This window comes from Sinocyclocheilus rhinocerous, unplaced genomic scaffold, assembly GCF_001515625.1.
Source record: "Sinocyclocheilus rhinocerous isolate Xijiao unplaced genomic scaffold, SAMN03320098_v1.1 scaffold2542, whole genome shotgun sequence".
Classification (NCBI taxonomy): Eukaryota; Metazoa; Chordata; class Actinopteri; order Cypriniformes; family Cyprinidae; genus Sinocyclocheilus; species Sinocyclocheilus rhinocerous.
The window spans coordinates 383,896-398,804 of NW_015633236.1; the positions used below are offsets into that span (position 1 = coordinate 383,896).

Here is a 14,909-nt window from a genome sequence, read left to right on the forward strand (position 1 = left end):
GTTACAGCATCTAAGCATGGTCTAATGAGTTGCGGCATCACTGATGCTGAGAGAGAGACAGATGCAGGGCAGAGTGACACTATTACGGCAGTGACAGAAAGAAGTTTTGATGATACAGTTATCGTGATGAGTGGAATCAGCGATCACATCCAGCTTGTGTTTGGTGGATGACAGCTTAAACAAAACTCCATCACTGTCTAAACTGATTAAATTGCGATGAAAGAAGAGACTCGCTGCCTTTTAGCAAGACGGTTGAGTGTACAAAAGAGCAACGAGTAGCCTACACTACCATTCAAAGGTTTGGCGTCAGTAAGATTTTAATGGCTTAGAAGGAATTCTCTTATGCTCACAGAGGCTGCATTTATTTGATTGAAAATACAGTAAAAACAGTAATGTTGTACAACGATTTCAATAGCTGTTTTCCATTTGAATAGATTTTAAAATGTGATTTACTCCTGTGAGGCAAAGCTGAATTTTCAGTAGTCATTACTCCAGTCTTCAGTGTCAAACAATTAGCTATCGTTCACACGTTAAATAGTTATAATTAATATTTATGTTATATTGTGGTTTATAGATGCATGTTTGAGGTGTTTTTGCTGCAATAATGCTTGCAAATTATGAAGTAAAGAAAATTTCATAAAATATTAAAAAGAATATAAACCCCCTCTTTATGTAAGCATGAACACTGCCCTCTGGTGTATTGATGTGTGCACACACCAGCCACGTCCCAAATCATCACTGTCCCTGAACAGGCGCCCTGCCAAGTGGCAATGACATCACCCACCTCAAAACACAGACTGACACTCACAATTAGCCTCGTTCTGTGTGGGTATGTGTGACAGGGCTGCTACATTCACTCCGTCTGACGACTTGAGACTGACTGCAGTGACGGCCTGAATCTCCTCTGGGTACAGAGGGTTTTTAGAGAGGGCAGTGAAAGGCCCTGTGCCATTTCCAGCGAATTTCTTTCTCCTTTTATACAAAAGGAAGATACACAGCTCATAATTAAAGATGGGAATTGTTCAAAAAGTGCCGCAAATATGTCTGGAATTAGTTTTGTGTTTGAAAGTTCCTGTACAGCAAGTTCCCAGCTATTCCAAGACTCTGCTCAAGTGTTTTGTTGCTAGACTGAGGAGCAAAGTGAACTGAAGAAAGACTGTGAGTCCTACACTCCTTGAAAATAATACAACATGACACAGTAGACAGAAATAATTGGACATCAGGTGATGTCATGTCTTAAGGTCTGAGTCTGCAGTAGAGGAATAACTGGACAATGATCTGATGTGAAATGTTTTGCCGACATGGTCTACCTTTTCATACTCGGGCTGTGTGGAAGAGATACAAATTGCATTGCAACTCACACATATGTACACATGCACACATCTTAGGAATGGGAAATGAAGTATAACAGGCAACACAATTAGAAATGTAGGAAGACCTCAATAAAGTGTTTTAGGGACCGTTTTCTCTGCTATATTCCCCTAGAAAAATTTAAATAAACAAATAAATTATATATTGTCACACTATCACACTTTCTGGACTTCCTGTTTGCGCTGTCTTCCCCATCTCGTTAGTTGTCATGGTTATTGATTTGATTTCGTCATTTTGTTCAGGTGTGTCTTGTTAATTATAAAGGTCTGTGTATTTAAGTTCCTGTCTGTTCAGTTTGAGTTGGTTGGGTCTTAAACGCTAATGTTATGGGTGTCAGTAGCCATACCCTTGCTTAGAATTACCCATATGTGGATTTATTAAAGACTGTTTATCGTCATCTTTGTGCGTGTTCATCGACAGTAAGTGTGACATATATAATTAATCAATTTAAAATACATATATTTTTTAATTAATTAAATTACATAATTATAGCTGCCATACATGCATACATGCATTTATTGTTATTGTTATTGTTGTTGTGATTGTGATGTTTATGTTTTTCTTCCATATTCCCCGCAAGAATAAATAAACAAGGTATGTGTAGAGCTGGATGGATGACTAACAATTCATTCAACTCATGATACGATAGAATCCACAATACTGCTTTTTTTCAGTTTTTTTTTTTTTTTTTTTTTTTTAAAAAGGGTTTAAACAAATTAAATGAATAATTTTATTAGTGCTTTCAATTGTGTGAAGACATTCTCTGAAAGTTCAGTTTGCCTCTCTAACAGTTGGTCAAATGAAACGAAAGCCAAACATAAATGAAAAGGTGTCGTTTTATTGGTGCTTGGACAAAATGCTGCACATTTCTTTGTGAAATTGAATTTTCAAATAACAAAACTAAAATTGAAATTTCAAAACAAACCCCAAATCAAATAAATAAAAGAAATCTCAACAAACTAAGCGCTTGGAGAGATTAGATTAGAGGCAACCACTATTTAAATCACAATCCAAACAAAGATGCTGCATACATGCAGTATGTACAGCTTTTAATCTAAATTAGATTTTTCAAAATTTGAACAATTGAGAAAAAAATTTACTTTAGTTTTGTGAAACTATACTACATAAAGCATCTGCATGAAACAAAAACAGCAGACCGGCTGAATGAGAACGCAAATTCACTTTTCCTTAGTTGCTGCTGTAAAGAAAGCAGCGCGTATGAATTCCACATTAATATGCATTATACAGGGTCAAGATTAAAAGAAAATGCTATCTAAATTAAGACCTTCAATTCCCTTCAGAGATATATTCATATGAACCCTTACCCACAGTTGTATCGCAATTCGTTTAAAATCTCAACCGATTTCAATTGTCATTTGTATCAATTTTCAACCGGCTCAGGGTGCATCGTTACATCCTTGATATATTATTTTATACTGGAAAACACTGGAATAATTTCTCATATGCATTTTCAAAGCACTTTTGATATTCTATTTAAATGTGCAAAAGTTACAATGGCTGTGCTTATACATGCTGCCAACAATGTTGCTTATGGTTTTTTCTATTTTTCAGTTTGCACTACTTTAGTATTACATATGTAATCTAGATGTGTTTTTGGCTTATGGCATGTTCATCGGGCAGGTGGCATGGCCAGCAGTCTGGTGCTTTACCCTGACCTGACCCAGAACCAGGTGCGAGGCTGAGATTATGAATCTCAGAAGACCATCCAGCCTGCAGCCTTCCCAGAGGCCTCCATATGGACACCAACTGCAATCTGTGACAAACGCTTATGAGCACAATCACTTTTAATCCACATAAACATGAACATACCATGGCTGTACCAAATATAGTTAATAGAGTGCTGGTTAATATGTATATTTAATTTGTCTTAAGATTTTCATGGTGCTGGATAAATTGTTGCAAAGAAATCCTATACAATCATGTAGGCTATTCCAGTCAAATGTGAAGTGCAAGAGACACACAACTTTGTTTTTAGTAGATACAAAGGATCTCTAAGACCATAAACCGTGATTTATTTTACAATTACCTTCTCAGACTGAATACATATGTATTAATTCGATGAATCCATGATGTGAGAATCGTTATCTTCCACCCAAGAATACAAGCTTATTCATCTATGTGTCACATTGTTGAGCAGACCAGGAACTCTCATTTTGTTCCCTTGTATTCTGACATTTCCCCTTGGCACTGGGTCACATTACATTTTTTCAGATAATTTTACTCCGACTGCCACACTGCATTAAGCATTTAACTGTGGAAAACAAGAACCCCAGACTGATTTACCCTAGGCAAGTTTTGAGGCATGAAATTCAAGCTGAATATAAGACTGTAGGATGCGTGACAGTGCATTGAAAGATGGAAAGCAGCATGCATACTTCAAACCATATCTGTCAGTGTTTGTGTTGAGTGTTATTTCTGTTATATGAGCTGAAATGGTCCGTGTGTGTTTGTGTGTTAATGCATGTTTGAGGGCATGCGAGTCAGAGTGGGCTGGGTTATCAGAGCAGAGAGACAGAAGGCAGTTTGCGGTGGACAGGGGAGAATTTCACATTCTTCATTTCAACTTTGCCCATCGCAGTCATCCGCACATTGTTGCGTGTCACTGGCAAACACTCTCTTCTTTCTTTCTTTCTTTGCTTTTCCTCTGATTCAGCTTGATTGTCATTCTTCTTGTTCAAACACTTAGTTTCTCTTACTATCTTCTACCAGAATAGTCACTTTGTTGCTTTCTGTATCCTTTCATTCTATATCTGACAGTCTCGCTTCATTTACATATTTTATTTGCATAACCTAATGCAATTTGGTGGTACCAGATGGAGTCAAAGCATCATGGACCTCTAAGACCCACAAGGTAAAAATTTCCTTTTTTGTATTTTTACTGTATTCACCTCTGTTACCAAACTTTACCCATATCCATTGTGGTGAATCATTTCCTTTAAATTCTGCACCATCAGTCACCTTTCTGTCTCCTCCTGTTTCTATTTTCAATTTGCCTGGATTTTTGTTCTCTTCTGTACCTCTCCATTCAATCTTAAGTCTTTCTCAAAGCACCATTATCTCTGTCCATTTGAACTTTTCTCGTTTAATTTGGGTCTAATGTTTTGAAACATTTTAACTGGTTAAATCTGGTTGTTGGCCGAGATGGTGATTAGCTGGTCATTATCTAGGCAGACCATCTTGGACCACCAACAAACCATCTACAGTTGGTCAAACCAGCTTGGTTAAGCTTGTTTTTGGAACAAGATGACTGGTCAGTCGGCTAACCTACTTTTTTTTTTCTAGCCTTACCAGCTTGAAACCATTTTCCAAAACGCAACCAGCAGCTTAGTTTGTTTATTTATTTATTTTCAGCATGGCATGGTTTGAAATTTGCCTGCAATGTCAAGTGCTTGGTAATAATATGCTAAATTGATGTGAAGTGCATTTTATGCCTAACCGTCAAATAGGATGGCTTGGTTTTTAGCATGGCTTTTCAAACAGAAGTGCTCTCTGAGGCTTTCTCAACATGATTGTTTGTCACTGCTTACTTGCATAATTACCCATCATATTCAGAGCTGTGTTGGTTGACAAATAAAAATAAAATAAAACTGTCCTGCATTAGCTTGAATAGGGGGAAGTGTGTGTTGCTGAATTAACCTGACTGCCAGTTCAGGATGGACTACGCAGCTTGATGTGATGCAGTGTGAAAGACTGTCTACTGAAGATCAAGCTCTTTATGAACCGTTACAGTTCATTTACAAAGGATGATAGTAAAGAAGAAATTCACTTCGGTATACAGTGTTTTATCCACTTGTTAAACCAACACGCTTTCTTATTGCCCCCTACACTGCAGTCCAGCCATGCCTTTCGTAGGTTGGCCCCACACAAATGGATGTGGAGGCCCAGGTCGGATGTTGCTACGTGAGATGCTTTGGCAGCTGGAGCAAAGAGTACTTCAGGTTCAAGAGGAGGAGTTCCAGTACGGCATTTCCCATGGCATTCTGGGATACTGTCACCCCCCAGCATACCCAAGCCTGCTTGCCCTTATACCTGCCTCTGAACACCGCCAGCTAGAGCGCCTCTGTGACCGCCTCCTACACTCACACACTGCCATTGTACTTTCCAGGTAAAACAAGATCTCTTACTTTTGCATTGCTTGCTTCAATTTCTATACATTCTTCAAATGGTCTTTAAATCCTTTTTTTTTATTTTTTTATTTTTTTTTAAATCACATATACAATATAAAAATCCAAACCAATATATAGCTATCTCCTTTAATGACTGCCATTCACTATTTTAAAAAATTAAAAATTTAACATTCTATTTGGTTTAAAAACATAAGGGGGAGTAAATAATGACAATATTCATTTTTAAATGTTTTATTAAAGTTCAGGAGGAGCATGTCAGATACTTGGCCTAATTAACACAAGAGGAGCGCACTCAAGTTAATCAACACCAAGAGGTATAAATACAGCAGACTTGCCTATATCCATCGACGGTTTATCAGCATCCCTCCACTGCCCCATCTCCTCACTTCAAGTTCTAACTACACTTATACGGGGGGGTACTCTGGGTTCGGGCCATTCCCGAGCTCGGAGCCCTTCCCTGGACCGCACGCCAAATACGCATTACTATACTTCAGCTAATTATATGTAAGTGTGAACTCGTGAAATGATAGAACATTCATTTTGAGCTGAACTAGCCCTTTAAGTACATTACAATATGACAAAAAAACTCAGATTTTATGTGTTCCAGACAGATGTGGGGATTTTTCTGTGATACTGTGCACATTGCATGATTATGCCAATAGGTGGCGACAAGTGACTTTAAAGCCTCGTGCACACCTGGACGATTATCGTACGCGCTTATCGCCAGCGTTTTTCGACGCGTCTTTGTGTTCATACCCAAGCGATTTTCACTGGTGATGAGCCGAGTGAACGTGCAAATTCACTCCCTGATATTAGATGGTGCTTAATGAAAAACAGAAATACCCCGGTACACATCGAATCCTATTTGATCTGCAATTCTTCTCCATAACTCCCTCTTATCAAGATTTTTGTAGTCGCTGTAGCGTTTGTCATAAAGCTCTTTGTGTTCAGACACCAATGAGACCAGCAGCTCTACATTCATCTTGCCTCGATGCATCTTCTTCGTCTACTTCCTCTTTGTCATTAGGTATCAATGTGTGCTCTGCAAGACCGTCTTGTGCTTGAGCACCACTAGGGTTGGGAATCAAAAATCGATTCACATTCCAGAATCGGATACTAAAAGGGTTAGTTCACCCAAAAATGAAAATTAGCCTGTGTTTTACTCACCCTCAAAGCATCCTAGGTGTATGTGACTTTCTTCTTTCAGACGAATCCAATCTGAGTTATATTAAAAATTGTCCTGGCCCCTCAAAGCCTTTCAATGGGGGTAAGTTAGTTGTCAACCGTTCAGAAGACGTGAAATAAAATGAAAAATCACATGCACCCAGGATGCTTTGAGGGTGAGTAAAACACAGGCTAATTTCCATTTTTGGGTGAACTAACCCTTTAAGGTCAGGAATCGGATACTTGTTGTCAAATTAAATTTTTCGATTCCACCTACCGATTCCTATGCGCTTATTTTTATTTTTATTTTTATTTTTATTTTTTCCATCTGTGAGGACCGGACCTAACGATCTGCCAGGACCTTGATCGCTAATCTAAGCACTCCAAAGTTTGACTACATTTACGATCAGAAGCCAAAAAAAGCTAAGTATAATATCTGTGATTGCTAAACATGTTGCAAGAGAGGTGTCGCCACCAACATGACAAAGCACTTTAATTTAATAGATCGTTAAAGATCACGAACATGATTCAAACACCAACGTGATTCTATTCCTAGATTACAGTGATTCGTCCGTTTCATTCCTCAATCTTTGACCTGAGCGATCAATGTTGTGATCACTAGGTTCGTCCGTCCGTGCAGCGTACGATCACACCAGTGTGATTTGAACATTTAAAGGGGTCCTATTATGCTCTCTTACAAAGTCTTGATTTTGTTTTGGGGGTATACTAGAACAGGCTCTCATACTAGGTTGTTCGCAAAAAAACACATTTTTCACACATTTTACATTACAACACCTCTCTCCCCAGTCTGGCATGAACCGCTCGAATAGTTCCTGGCCTTGGGAAAGCTAGCGTGTCTCCGACATAATGATAACACTTGTTGCCTTCTCTAGTGCAACTCAACCAGGTCTCGTCCCATTCGTCGATATTTGTGATATCACAAATCCTGGAAAATATGCGTTGTAGTCCAAACGAGTTGTTCGTTGTAGTTTTTGAAAAGTGATTTGTTAATTAAAATATCTCCTATTTAAGTGGACTTTGAACTTTGTAACTTTGCAGATTTTTTTTTTTTTTTTTTTTTTAATGCTCAAAAACATAAGAACATTGTCAAGAAATTACATACAAATACATATAACAAAAAGAGAAAAAAAAGGATTACACAAAAAAACAAACAGCAACATTACAGACTAACTAAAGTTGAAAAAGCATAAGGACCCCTTTAAATCTGCGTTCGCGCTGCCGTTGACCTAAAGAGAGCAGCTGTCATCTGTCATGAATGAAACCGCTTCACAGTCTTTTCAGCCACACCGTATCATTATTTCAGTTACAAACATTCAAATCACAGAAGTACTGGGATAAAGTTTATAGTTCAGATATAAACTCTGAAGTGTACGGTAGCGATTAAAATAGAGTAAATCACCTTTTGTAAGTAATTTGACACTTCAAAGGAAGATTTATCAATTACATTGCTACGCCAGTAGGTGGCGAAAAGGGGCTGTTAAAATGTATTTGTCTTTGAATCATACAAGAGATTCGTTCAAGAACGCTGATTCATCTAGTAATGAAACAAGTAGGCTACATCTTGAGTGAGTCAATCATTAATTCATAAATTACACGTGATTGTTTAGTTGTCTAATGTTTGTTTTTGTTGTTTTTTTTGTTGTTTTTTTTCTTTTTCAGAATCATGAGAGAACTTCCATTGGGGGGAACTACATTTATCTAGAATCATGCAGTTCTATTTTGCACACAAACGGCTCTTAAAGAGTCCAGTTTTTATGTAGCTTTTTTTCCCCCCATGGTATTCAGCTCCAATAAATGGTTTGCAAAAAAGAGACGCAGGATAAAGCTTTGATATCATTATTTAATCACATTGGAATCGAAACTGGGAATCGGAATCGATAAAATTCAAACGATACCCAACCCTAAGCACCACCAAGTCCTGGGCTGCGTTCAGCCCCGACAAAACGGTGCAAAACATTTTTTAAACTGAAACGGTGGTGCGTTGATCACACTGTTCTGATGAAGCAAGAGTTGCAACTATGGCAGCTGAGAAGTCCATTCTTTGTTCTTTTTTTAGAATTTTCGGAGCATGATGAAATGTCCAGAATAAAAGGGAACATCCCAATCGAGTGAAGGGATTTGTGGAAACTGTGGTTCCTAATTATTGTGATCCAACATTTGCCTCTCATTTCAGGATGAAAAGACAAACATTTCAGGTGAAGGATAATCCACCTCTTACCTCCGAGACGGTGTTATGATCTATATGGCCTTATTATTTTTATTGTGAGTATTAGGCTTATCATTATTGCTGATCACGGTTGTTGTGCCATGTTATTGTAATATTTACCTTTATATAATCAGAGGAATATAGGAAAGTTTATGAAAGTGTCACGCCACAATACAATAGCAAAATATATAAATGTATAGTATTTTTATGTTACATTAATCGGTGTCTAGCACACCTTCCTAAGGATATGGACCAGAAGACATTGCAATTACTAAATGATATTTAGACAGACTTAAAGAAGTTCCAGATCTATACTTCTGCTCTTATTATTTCAGTTTGATGTTAATTACATTGTGCTAGCTGTCTCTTTAATACACCTTTTATACACCTGTTTATACACCTGTTGCTGCTGATCGGGCTGACATTTTTGACACACCCACCAAACAAGAGAAAACGTATCTCAAACCCTGCACACCATTTCCAGGAAACATGTCGTTCAAACCGGAAACCGTAGCAAAATGTTGCGCACCGGTTTGAGCTTGAACTTGCCCCTGATTTACTGTAACTTCAGCAGCTCAAGGCACGTGAACAAAAGTGCCAATCTCTTTGGTCGGCCAGGTTTTAACGCGGCGTGTCAAACCAAAAAAAAAGAACCCCGGGCGTTTTTATTATGCTTTTATGCCTTGCGTTTTGCGCGTCGGTGTGCACCCTTACAATAGGTGCGTTCGACTACATGCGGCGCTGCGCAGACTGATCGGCGGCTGACTTGAAGCAGTGCATGCCTGTTAGAAATTGTCCGACTTGAACCGGCGCCGACGCTACGTCACTGTCACGTGTGGCATCAAAGTATCGAGATAGCTTTTCGAGAGCAGCCAGGTGTTCTGACAAATAATGCTACCAATCAGATTATGCTACCAACACTGTATTTATCCTACTGTAAGGGTAGGTTTAGGGTTGGGGTAGGTGTACATGTTGTTAAAGCCTCCCACTTTATTAATATCATGCTGGAAGCTAAATCTGATAGGTAGCACTTTTCGCTATCGAATTATGCTACCATCTATTTTAATGGGAGGTAGCAAAGAACACCGGCTGACTTGGCTGGCGCAGTTTTTTTCAGAGCGACTGCAGGAACGCTGATGACGACACAGCTGTTTCACGATTGGCCAGATTCACCACATGACGACAATGACGTGTTTCTAACATCTTCAATTCCAATACTGCTCACAAATCTGTGTTTTTAGAACGGTAAAAGCTTTTTTACTGTAGTAGCAATGTTATATTGAGTCATGTTTATCAAAAAACACTGATAAAAGCATATGTATACCCCCACTTTATTGGTATTTTAAAAAAGTACATGTTTGTTGAACTTTATTCTTAAACAGATGGCGCTGTATCAACCAGTATATAAAAAGTGTTTCTGTTGCTCATGAAAACGTTTCTGAAACTGCTGTGTATTTGACACACATTGCATGTTATTCACTTAATCTGTGATAGAGTATGCAAACACCCTGAGCGCGTCACTACCTGGATCAGAAAATGTCCGACTTGACGTCTCCGCTTTCAATTCCGCCCCCGAATGCAAGCGGCTGCTCTCGCCGATCGTTCTGCGCAGCGCTGCATGAAGTCGAACACGCCTATTGGGGCACTTTATTTAGTCACGAGGCGTTAAACGTCGGCGATAATTGCGCATGATATTCGTCCCGGTGTGCACAAGCCTTAACGTTATGACTGAGTAATTTGATTCCTTTTACTGGAAAGGATTTGATTTATTTAGAAACGAAATGGGCTACCAAAATCCTGTCTCTGAAGTGACTGTCTTTATGAGTTAGTTATTGAACTATTCACTCAACCAATTCGTTCAAGCACCTTAATTCATTCAGGGAAGAAAAATCAATAGTGTTGCTCAGAGATGATTGCAATGGTTGATTTGGAACTATTTTTTTTACAGAGCAAAAATAGACAAAACGGTCTAAAATTGAAGTTACTCAATATTAACCACTTATTAAACTGCTGTATAAAATTATGGAGCACTGCATGCAATATGTGGAAAAAATTTAATATTATGGACACAGACTAAGAATGCCACATTTTACTAATTCATTCTCTCATTTTAGGTCAATAGTGACCACACTGTACTAGTTCCCTTGTTTTAATTTAGTGAAATTTTGGCCATGCTTTAACTAAAACAAATTAACTGCATAGGTTAAGCTTATGGGGCTGTCACGTGATGAACGAACGACTCGAAAAACCCGGGCTGCGTTCAGCCCCGACAAAAACAGTGCAAAACGTTTTTTTAAACTGAAACGGTGGTGCGTTGATCACACTGTTCTGATGAAGCAAGAGTTGCAACTATGGCAGCTGAGAAGTCCATTCTTTGTTCTTTTTTTAGAATTTTCGGAGCATGATGAAATGTCCAGAATAAAAGGGAACATCCCAATCGAGTGAAGGGATTTGTGGAAACTGTGGTTCCTAATTATTGTGATCCAACATTTGCCTCGCATTTCAGGATGAAAAGACAAACATTTCAGGTGAAGGATAATCCACTTCTTACCTCCGAGACGGTGTTATGATCTATATGGCCTTATTATTTTTATTGTGAGTATTAGGCTTATCATTATTGCTGATCACGGTTGTTGTGCCATGTTATTGTAATATTTACCTTTATATAATCAGAGGAATATAGGAAAGTTTATGAAAGTGTCACGCCACAATACAATAGCAAAATATATAAATGTATAGTATTTTTATGTTACATTAATCGGTGTCTAGCACACCTTCCTAAGGATATGGACCAGAAGACATTGCAATTACTAAATGATATTTAGACCGACAGAAGTTCCAGATCTATACTTGTGCTCTTATTTCAGTTATTTTGCCTTTAATGTAAATAAACATGTGCAAACAATATACTTGCTCTTGTGAATTTATTTTGATGTTAATTACATTGTGCTAGCTGTCTCTTTAATACACCTTTTATACACCTGTTTATACACCTGTTGCTGCTGATCGGGCTGACATTTTTGACACACCCACCAAACAAGAGAAAACGTATCTCAAACCCTGCACACCATTTCCAGGAAACATGTCGTTCAAACCGGAAACCGTAGCAAAATGTTGCGCACCGGTTTGAGCTTGAACTTGCCCCTGATTTACTGTAACTTCAGCAGCTCAAGGCACGTGAACAAAAGTGCCAATCTCTTTGGTCGGCCAGGTTTTAACGCGGCGTGTCAAACCAAAAAAAAAGAACCCCGGGCGTTTTTATTATGCTTTTATGCCTTGCGTTTTGCGCGTCGGTGTGCACCCTTACAATAGGTGCGTTCGACTACATGCGGCGCTGCGCAGACTGATCGGCGGCTGACTTGAAGCAGTGCATGCCTGTTAGAAATTGTCCGACTTGAACCGGCGCCGACGCTACGTCACTGTCACGTGTGGCATCAAAGTATCGAGATAGCTTTTCGAGAGCAGCCAGGTGTTCTGACAAATAATGCTACCAATCAGATTATGCTACCAACACTGTATTTATCCTACTGTAAGGGTAGGTTTAGGGTTGGCGTAGGTGTACATGTTGTTAAAGCCTCCCACTTTATTAATGTCATGCTGGAAGCTAAATCTGATAGGTAGCACTTTTCGCTATCGAATTATGCTACCATCTATTTTAATGGGAGGTAGCAAAGAACACCGGCTGACTTGGCTGGCGCAGTTTTTTTCAGAGCGACTGCAGGAACGCTGATGACGACACAGCTGTTTCACGATTGGCCAGATTCACCACATGACGACAATGACGTGTTTCTAACATCTTCAATTCCAATACTGCTCACAAATCTGTGTTTTTAGAACGGTAAAAGCTTTTTTTACTGTAGTAGCAATGTTATATTGAGTCATGTTTATCAAAAAACACTGATAAAAGCATATGTATACCCCCACTTTATTGGTATTTTAAAAAAGTACATGTTTGTTGAACTTTATTCTTAAACAGATGGCGCTGTATCAACCAGTATATAAAAAGTGTTTCTGTTGCTCATGAAAACGTTTCTGAAACTGCTGTGTATTTGACACACATTGCATGTTATTCACTTAATCTGTGATAGAGTATGCAAACACCCTGAGCGCGTCACTACCTGGATCAGAAAATGTCCGACTTGACGTCTCCGCTTTCAATTCCGCCCCCGAATGCAAGCGGCTGCTCTCGCCGATCGTTCTGCGCAGCGCTGCATGAAGTCGAACACGCCTATTGGGGCACTTTATTTAGTCACGAGGCGTTAAACGTCGGCGATAATTGCGCATGATATTCGTCCCGGTGTGCACAAGCCTTAACGTTATGACTGAGTAATTTGATTCCTTTTACTGGAAAGGATTTGATTTATTTAGAAACGAAATGGGCTACCAAAATCCTGTCTCTGAAGTGACTGTCTTTATGAGTTAGTTATTGAACTATTCACTCAACCAATTCGTTCAAGCACCTTAATTCATTCAGGGAAGAAAAATCAATAGTGTTGCTCAGAGATGATTGCAATGGTTGATTTGGAACTATTTTTTTTACAGAGCAAAAATAGACAAAACGGTCTAAAATTGAAGTTACTCAATATTAACCACTTATTAAACTGCTGTATAAAATTATGGAGCACTGCATGCAATATGTGGAAAAAATTTAATATTATGGACACAGACTAAGAATGCCACATTTTACTAATTCATTCTCTCATTTTAGGTCAATAGTGACCACACTGTACTAGTTCCCTTGTTTTAATTTAGTTAAATTTTGGCCATGCTTTAACTAAAACAAATTAATAAGATAAGGGAGCAAATTCTTAATCTGTGGCCATATCTTTTTATTTTTTATGTCATGCAGGGCTCTGTTCAAAAGCAGCACTAACTCGCAATTATGCAGTTGATCTAAATATCAGCACAACTGTGCTCCTGTAATATTACTTTAATATTTTACAAATTTTTTTTTTATTGTGCTCCATCAAGGCTCCATGATCTTTTGGCCCACAATGACATCCCTCCCTGGGAACTGGTGGGTGTCTTCAAGCAAGTTCTTCGAGACTTTCTGAGGAGACAGGAAGACGGCATGCAGACACGTCCAGCCCCTTCAGCTCCATCAACAATTCTTTCTGCTCCCAGTCCACCTACAGAGAGTAATGACAGAAATCGCATTGTTGGAAATGCGTCTAGTTCTTTATCAGAGGAGTCAGGGAAGCACAGGGAGGAAATTCCTACTATTTCTAGTTATGTGGATAAACATTTGCGTGCTGCCTGCCCTTATTCCATCCACAGAGATTGGAGTCTGCCCTTTTGCCATCCTTTTGCTTATGAGTCCTACAGCCCCACATTGTGAGACACTTAATTGTAGAAGTTCAACATGTTCTGAATTTGTAATCTCTTTTCTCATTTATGTTTTTGTATGATCTCCTTGCATCTGGCTGATTGTTAGGTTTAGGGGTGGACCTTATCTTAAAGCTTTTTGAATTTACTAAAAATCATACATTTACATACAAATCACATCCTACAAATTCATATGAAATCGCCACCTCTTAAATAATTGTTTCCTCATGAGAAAAGTCCATGCAACCATTTTCTATGTCTTTCCTGTTTGCAAATTCCTGACACAAAATGTGTCTCAGATCTACACACAGATCTACACTTGCATTGAAAAATCAAGTCCTGTTCTCATGTTTAAGTAAATTAGACTGATTAAAAGTGACTAACATGATAATGTATGTGATGTTAACATTTGAAAGATGAGCCATAATCTTTTCGTAATCAATCAATAAGATGGGGGGAGTTGATTTTTTTTTTTTTCAATTAAAAAAAAATCAACAATTATTTAAAATAAATAGTTTATAATTATATAAATGTATTATTATTATTATTATTATTATTTAAATTGTGTCTATTTATAGTCAGACTACTTTTTATGCTTTTATATTGCTTTATAAAAATTTGAAACTTGACGAATTTTTGCCAAGTGCATATTCATTCTTCAAAAAAAAAAAAAA

The 14,909-nt window shown here is 38.2% G+C and overlaps 1 protein-coding gene across 2 annotated transcripts; it reads left to right on the plus strand.

The window, feature by feature from the left end:
* The first annotated feature begins 1,556 nt into the window (after positions 1 to 1,556).
* Positions 1,557 to 14,686, plus strand: LOC107743985 (protein RD3-like). 2 transcript variants are annotated; one of them, XM_016557447.1, is made up of 5 exons: positions 1,557 to 1,790; positions 1,952 to 1,965; positions 3,013 to 4,243; positions 5,225 to 5,497; positions 13,882 to 14,686. In XM_016557447.1, the coding sequence occupies exons 3-5, from the start codon at positions 4,206 to 4,208 to the stop codon at positions 14,246 to 14,248; spliced, it is 678 nt and encodes a 225-aa protein (XP_016412933.1). In that variant the 5' UTR covers positions 1,557 to 1,790; positions 1,952 to 1,965; positions 3,013 to 4,205; the 3' UTR covers positions 14,249 to 14,686. The 2 variants fall into 2 exon arrangements, with proteins under 2 accessions (XP_016412933.1, XP_016412934.1); XM_016557448.1 differs by lacking the exons at positions 1,952 to 1,965; positions 3,013 to 4,243.
* Positions 14,687 to 14,909: the final 223 nt, after the last annotated feature.